Consider the following 7,822-nt stretch of genomic DNA (forward strand, 5'->3'; position numbering starts at 1 on the left):
AGGAACATTGTATTACTTTATTCGTAACATAATTTTGTCTAAATATAATATTGATCAGGTTGATTGCAATTTTATTTTTTATTTAGTTGACATTGTCAGGAAATGATTACATTATTGGGTGCTGCATGCCCCATTATTGGCTTTTCAATCTTTTCCCATGAGACACAGATATGAAAAGCATTCTGAAGCTGGTTCAGGAAAACATACCGAAGTAGGGCTCGTTCTGACATCCTTTAATCTTGACTCCCCGAAGGCCCGTCTCTATCAGGAAGTGTCTGACCAGCTGTTCCAGAGGGTCGCTCACTGAAACTGCACAGATTCACTTTAAACAAGTGTTATTGTCTACCTACGGACAAAGCAACTGCCACATCAAATGTAATATCAAATAGCCTGGCTAGTCTGTGGAGAGGAGAGTAGAGGAGAGAATGTAAATATTTCATTTTTAAATGACGCAAACCCTTTTTACCCTTGCTGTTGTGGTTGTTCGCATTGGGAGGGGGTGTAGCCACCTTCAGGGCCAGGCCGTAGGCCCCCTGGAAAGAGTTGCTGTCCCTGATCAGGAAGGTTCCTGGCTCTCTCTCCTTCAGGGCTGCAATTGCTGCGAGAAAACACAACCAACATGTTCATATATCTACTGAAATGTGTCTGATCATAGCAAATGTACGGAAGCCCTGGCAGGCAAACACAATTCAGAAAAAAGGCTGGTCTAGTGGTTTTCTCCGCTCTTATTATTATACTCTAGAGCAGGTGGAAAAAAGTAAAATAGTGTTTGAAGCATTTGCATCTTCTTCAAATTTGGTTCTAAAAGTTATATATTTATTAGATAGTAAGTCATGTACCATTACTGTCATGTTTTGGCCAGAAATGTATTTTAATCTGCCACTTTTAGGACACGTTCATTCACTTAGGTTAGGACATACAACAAGATTCAGTTTTACTTTTTCATTTGAATTAGAAACTAAATCAACCTAGACAAATATATGTTCCCCACCTGCGTAACAGGTTTAAATAAAAACAATTCACACAGTAACCGAAACAAATATGATTTTGAAAATGGATTGTCACTAGAAGAGTGTCCGTACAAACAAAACCTTCAGTCATAATTAAGCAAAAGAACATCAGAGTAATGAAAGAGTTCCCTCTTCTCAGACCTACCTTGCTCTCTGGAGATGCCGGCTTTGTACCAGAACTTGGAACTGTCCTGGACAAACTTCACACTGACCCTGTTCTCGCTCTCCACCGACGCCGCTGCATCATTTTTGCCTGCTGGGGCTGCAATCTCCCCCACGGTGGGAGAGAATGTGACATGGTGCTGATGCTGGGCGGTGCTGCCGTTGGAGGGAGTCACGTGTCCTCCAGCTGTCCTCAGAGTTCCCACGCTGTCGTTGGGGGAACCTGGCTGGACCGGGAGGTGGCGCTTCTCTGGCAGAGGTGGCTGGGGGTGAGGCAGCGGGATGGAGATGGTGGAATAGTTGGAGTAGGAGGATGGATAGAGCTGAGGGGGGTGAGCTGAGTAGCAGGGCCTCTTGTTGGTGCCCAGTGCAGAGGAGTGTCCGGCAGCGCTGTGCTCCATGCCTGGGTAGTGGTGGTGTTGGGGTCCGTGCTGGATGTGGTTCGGATGATGGGGGTCTGACCCACTCAACATCAACCTCCTACCCAAAGTGGCAAAGCCCGGAACTGGGGTGTCAGAGATTGGGGAGCCCTCCCCGCTGCTGGAGGCTGGCTGTGGGGGTGATGATGATGAAGCTTTGTTAGGAGATGCAGGAGCAGGCGTTGTGTTCGGGGTCATTGGTTTTTCCGTTTCTGGTTGAGATGGTTGAGAAGGTCCGTTGACCTGTGCTGAGGTCTGTCTGGCGCCTTGGGTTTGGCTCTGAGTCTGGGGCACTGTCTGTTCCCCATTGGATGCTAGATCAGCAGCTTCTGAAGGATGGGGGGTCTGGACTGTGATGTCAGGTTGTGGGGTTGTACCCGGTACAGACGAAGCACGGAAAGGGGATGAAGGAGCCTGGCAGAGGGCCTGGTTTGTTGTGTTCGGTGTTGCAGAATCAAAAGAAGAAGTGTTCTGCGTCTTCAAAGCTGACGGTGTGTTTGGGCTACAGTGATGCTGTTGGGGGGCAGTGAGGGAGCGGTCAGGGGGTGCAGTGCAGTGGTTCTGGGGTAGAACAGGTGCGGCTATGTTTGGTTGTGTGTCTTTGGTTGTCTGCGGTAGCGATGGCAGGTCTGTGCTGCTTCTTTGGCTTTCCAGGGATTGGACGATGATATCCGCACGATGGTGTCCCTCCTGGGGCTGGGGGGCCTCGTAGTCACTGCTGAGGATGTCTGTGGTCCGGATCTCGTACTCTCTTCCTCCTGGACTGGGGCTTCAATGGACACAAAAGAGAATTACTATCACAGTAATCACCAATATTTCTAAAAGTTCTTATTTGACATCCTTTATTGAATCTTTATTCTTATCAATACCCCATGTTGATCTTGCCGTAACCTGCAACTTGTATCTGGATATCGTTGTTGGATAATATACACCTGATGATGAAAGAATGTGTGGAATGGGATCAGCCAGATCAGCCTTCTGAAGGTGGTCTGGCTCTCATTGTGATCAGATCTCTTCCAGGTGTGAATAAAGTCTCATCAAAATCTAAAGAAATAATGCGGGCCAAGTCATGATAACAAGGTGTCTTATTTATAGCAGATACCAGGCTGTGTTTAAGATGGAGTCAGTGTATTGCCAACAGAAGACATTGGACAACAAGACTATGATGGACATCTTGAAGTACTTCAGACCATCCAAACGTTCCCTTTCCCTGACAGTGAGGATAACTCAAACTGACACTACTGTCCCTTTAAGTGAAAGAGTGAGCGTTGAATACCTCTCCTGTGTGCGTAGCGGGCTGCTGGTGTGTACAGGAGTTGGCGGTCCAGACATGTCGGACGGCGTGGAGCATGGTGCATGGTTGTCTCTGTGGACCCTCTTAAAGGAACCGTGGGTAATGTGATCTCTCCAGCCCACACTTTCCCCGGAACTACGAAGGCCGTCTGAAAAGGAAGGGAACGATAGAACACATTCATAAAAACGTAAAGTCAGTACACATATTATTTGTATATTTGGGGTTATAAGATATTCTTTACTGCCAATGTTTGCTTTGGTGGCAGATTGAGACAATTTGTGAGTTAAGTGTATGGAATCTGTCTAGTTTAGCGTAAATGATTCAGTGCAGGCTGTTGTTGATTGTGGATCATTTATACACTCTGTTATGGGAAAACACAAGTCTGAAGGTCTCTGTTTCACCGTGACTCACCAGTGTGTGAGTCAGAGCCGTATGACTGCTGTGAGTCCGGATGGTGGTGGTGGTGGTGGTTATGCTCTGCTTGCCCGTTGCTATGGCTGCAGGGCCCTGTCATGGAGGAGGCCGGGGGCAGCGGGGACGTGGACTCGGACTGGTACCCAGAGGCGTAGCCCCTGCTTTCAGACGGCGAGGGCTGGTATGGGGAGCAGGGGCACACCTGGCGGGGCGTTTGGTATCCGCTGCTGCTGCTGCTGTACTTCAGGTCCAGGTGGGAGTGAGCGTTGGACCTCGACGCTTCTGGATAAGCAGGGTGACCCGATGGCAAGGGGTCAAACGTGAAGGCTGGGAGATCGTGACCCTGCGGACCATAGGAGGCTACGGTGGCCCTCCTGTGCCAATATTCGGCCTCTCTGTCCCTCTCCCACAGAAGCTCCGCCTCCCTGTCCCTCTCCCAGTGGAGGGACAACTCTCTGCCTCGTCTCAGCCCAGGATCCCTCTCCCAGTGGAGCTCTGACCCTCTGGATATCTCTGCCTCCCTGGCTCTCCTAAGCCCCACCTCCCTTTGCTGAAGCTCCGCCTCTCTGTCCCAGTGGAAGCCGTCCCCTTGGTCCAGCCTCAAGCTGTGATAGGCCGCTGAGTCTTCTCTCCTGATGCCGCAGTCTCTGCAAGGGCATCCAGGGGGCGACATACCATCAATTAACATTATGTCATGGTAGGTCGGGCTGGTGGAGGGTTTGGGGTGGTGGGGGTGGGCATGGTGGAGGATGTGAGGTGGAGGAGGGGGATGATAGGGAGTGTAGTCGTCTTCCCGACAGCAGAGACGTCCTGGGCCAGACAGAGGGTGATGGAGCGGGTGGTTGTGAGAGTGAGGGGTGAGGTCTGGTGATGGGTAAGGGCAGATGTGTCGAGACGGGGGAGTCTCCGAGCAGGAGCGGTGCATGTAGTGCGGTGGGCCAGCCTGGCGGTCCCACACCAGATCTGGGGGTGGGAGGGTCTGGTGGGGGTGGGGGCTGTAGTGCTGGCACAGATCCATGTGGGACGGAGGAGCAGCCGGGTTGGGGCTGGTAGAAGGAGTCGCCCCGTGGTGCCCGTTGGTGCCGGGAGCGCGATCCAGGCAGTAACCATTAGGCATGAGGAGGGTGCGGTCACACCCGGGTTCCGCACAGCGCTGGGACCGGTAACCGTCCCGGCAAGAACACGACCGGTTGAGCCTCAGCGTGCCCGTTCTCTCAGACGGCAAAGAATCTCCATCATCCAAGATGGCGGTCTCTCGCTCTCCATCTCGGTTCCCCTCTATCCCTCCCAAAAGACGTTCAAGCTCCAATCTTTCCTGTCTGGTTGGGGGCAGCGGGCGAACAGGCTCCTCCTTGCGCTCAGGATGGACGGATGATTGGTGCAAATGGTGGGAATGGGATGAGAGGGCGGAGTCAGAACCTTGAGCGATGAGACGATCTGACCTATCCTCTTCAAAGCCCCCCGCCAGGCTGCTGCCATTGGTTGAGGAGAGAGAACCAGAGCCGGGACCTCGACGCTTCTTTATCTGGGCGTACAGACTGCCATCTACAGGACCTCTGGTGTGGGCAATGTCTACTGTAGGAGAGACAGACAGAACAGCTCTCAAACTAAGAGATCTCATTGGCTACACATAAAGAGAGAAATGTGCCTGTCACTTGTAACTGAAACGTCAATGTAATGATGTCTGATGTTTGTTTTTTTCTTAGGGTTTGGCTGTCCTTTCATTAACCCCCACCCAATTGTTGGGCCGTTTGTTGGGGGGATTAACATTTGGAAAAACTACTGGGCCGACTAAATTAAACTTATTGAAAGAAGAATCCATTTCATTTTGCAGAGGGGGGGAATACTAATTAGTTTTTACTATCGTTATTGCGAAAAATAGATATTTTTGGCTTGGCAAATATCTGCACTTTCTGAGTGCCCAACTAGTTTCTACTTGAGATCTGCTAGAAGTCTGTTACTAACTTACTTTGAACTATTCCTTATTAGTAATGCTTGAAATAAGGCTGAAGTTGGCTACGAAGAGAATAATTACCTTCCAGGCTGTCCTGGTATCGCTCGTTGAAGTTCTCATAGGAATCCCAGCGGACCAATGGGTCAGCAGTGTTGTAGTCGACAGTGACTGCCGGGTCGTTCTTATGGTACTCACGACCTGGGAAAGACATGTCCAATTTCCATTCATTTGCATTTGTAGTTGTATAGTCCGATTGAGCATTTACATGATATTGTCTTTGAAACCTTGTAAATATAGGAAGTGAACTTTAAATCTAGAAAAGGTAATAAGGAGAATTTGAAGAAGAGTGAACCAACCTTTGATTTTCTCAGGTCCAGAAGAGAAGACAAACTCGACTGTGGCATCAGAGGGAAAACGCTCATCTGGGTTGAAGAAAAGGAAATACAAAACAACAGTGTGTTCATATATATTTTTCTAAAGCTTTATCTACTGAAATGGATTGGAATGGATGTCATTTCCAAGAGGAAATGAGCATTATTATTCTAGCCCTAATCCACAGAGCAGTGCTCAATGGGCCTCCTTTACAGTCTCTGAGGGATATTTGGAGACACTCCCTCCCTGCACACACACAGTACAACTCACTCTCTATATGCTCACCTCCAGGGAGCTGTAATAGTGTCCAGTATGGGGATTAAGCTACCACTATTAAAGGATTTATTCAGCCACAGTAATGGGGCCATTTTAGGAAGCAAACGACTGTGAAGACATTCCCACAACGAGCCTTTCTAAACATTATGACAATCAGTAGTATGATGATTATCCTGCAACAATAGACAAGTTGTGCCCCCAGTCGATTTAAAGGTACAGTACACCTTAAAAAAAAAAAAGAAGATATTTTTCCTCTTACATGTAGTGATATTTTTCAATCTTGAACTTTTAAAGTGAGTTGCTGACTGTTCATGAATCATTTTATTAAGCGATAGTAAGCATAAAGATGTCCGCCTTGATACCAATATAGGCACTCGGCTTGTTGTGCTCAAAGCACAAAAAGTGCATTGGAAAAAATTCAACAAATATGTCTATTTTCAAAACATATGACAGAGATACCAAACATAATCCACAGCAGTTTAATGTAGGAACTGTTTTATTTCTACCAAACTACACAAGTAAAACTAAGAACTGTGGCCGCCCAGAAGGAATGGGATAGGGTTGATGAATGTAGATCGGTAAACAAATAGGGGGAGCTGATATATAGTAGCAATTATCCATTTCTTATACAAAAGAGGATTCTAAAACTCTTAGGAAATGCTCCATATAATATCCATCCATAGAAACTCACCAACACAAGCTTCGTCCAGCTCCCGTTTGCCAAACCACAGCTGGGAGCCGTGGATGGTGCAGGTGTGGAACTGCAGCCTGAACACCGTGTCTCTGTCTGCGCTCTGGACTCGCCTGTGGTAGCATTTGACCTGCAGGGGGCGGCAGAGAGGGAAGAGGGACGCAGCTCAGAATGCATGTGGGATACTGACGGGGTAAGTGTTACGAACTGATTGACACCTACACTTTGAAAATTACTGGATGCAAAAAGGACAAATTGTGATGCCTTGTTCACAAAACAAATGTGTATTGCAGAGAGGAGATTTGGCCAGTGGTGTTCGAGGTATTTAGATATTTTACTCAAGTGAAAGTAGTGTTACTAGTTCAGAAATACTCTGATACAAGCCCTGCATTCAATACCTTATGAGTAAAATTACAAAAGCCTTAGCTTTCCAAATATACTTACAAAAGGTAATGCAGGATGCTGTACAATATGTTATTATATTATAATTATTGGTTTTACCATATAACCGGTGGGATTTTTATTCAATCAAACAAGGGATCAATAAAGCTTTTCTAAAATAATACATCATACATTATTTTACATTATATTTTGTATTATTAATTTGGAATCTACAAAATGACTCAGGTTATCAAGAAGAAATGTGTGGAGTAAAGAAATGGATTCTGGAAATACTGAAGGAAAGCACAAGTTACTTGGTTACAGTCTACAATTGCATATGGCATAAGAAAATATATCAGTTTATGTATTTAATCTAATTGTTTTTCATTTTCTTTCCACGTGTACTCACCATGATGTCGCCCTTTAGCAGCAGCGCAGGTTCGATGTTCACACAGAGACGCCTGCCTCCGCTCCCCTGAAGGTCACTGTAGACAACACACACACACACACACACACACACACACACACACACACACACACACACACACACACACACACACACACACACACACACACACACACACACACACACACACGTTAAAGAACAGATGCAGTGTTAGAGCTACACAGTCTTTTGCATATAGTAATTGTAGTTTGTCATTTAATTTGTTTATTATGATTTTGCTCACATTAGAAGTATATATTTGTGGTAATATTCTGTTAAGTTAATAATAATTTGTTTAGTTAATTTCTTTGCTTTATATGTTAGTCTTTATTTGGGTTAATTTATTTAGTGTGATTTTTGGTTTAGACACCTGGGGGTAGTGGTGAGCACAGGTAAGGGTGTAT

At 46.6% G+C, this 7,822-nt stretch overlaps 1 protein-coding gene across 1 annotated transcript; it reads right to left on the reverse strand.

Moving 5' to 3' along the window:
* Positions 1 to 193: 193 nt before the first annotated feature.
* LOC104943960 (tensin-like C1 domain-containing phosphatase) lies at positions 194 to 7,459 on the reverse strand. The gene is made up of 9 exons (XM_010769429.1): positions 7,383 to 7,459; positions 6,593 to 6,722; positions 5,610 to 5,675; positions 5,335 to 5,451; positions 3,297 to 4,874; positions 2,868 to 3,033; positions 1,156 to 2,360; positions 467 to 598; positions 194 to 309 (listed from the first exon to the last, which is right to left on the reverse strand). Exons 1-9 carry the CDS (start codon positions 7,383 to 7,385, stop codon positions 194 to 196), a joined length of 3,513 nt encoding a protein of 1,170 aa, XP_010767731.1. The 5' UTR covers positions 7,386 to 7,459.
* Positions 7,460 to 7,822: the final 363 nt, after the last annotated feature.

This window comes from Notothenia coriiceps, unplaced genomic scaffold (genome assembly GCF_000735185.1).
Source record: "Notothenia coriiceps isolate Sejong01 unplaced genomic scaffold, NC01 NC01_scaffold00007265, whole genome shotgun sequence".
In the NCBI taxonomy this organism is placed as follows: Eukaryota; Metazoa; Chordata; class Actinopteri; order Perciformes; family Nototheniidae; genus Notothenia; species Notothenia coriiceps.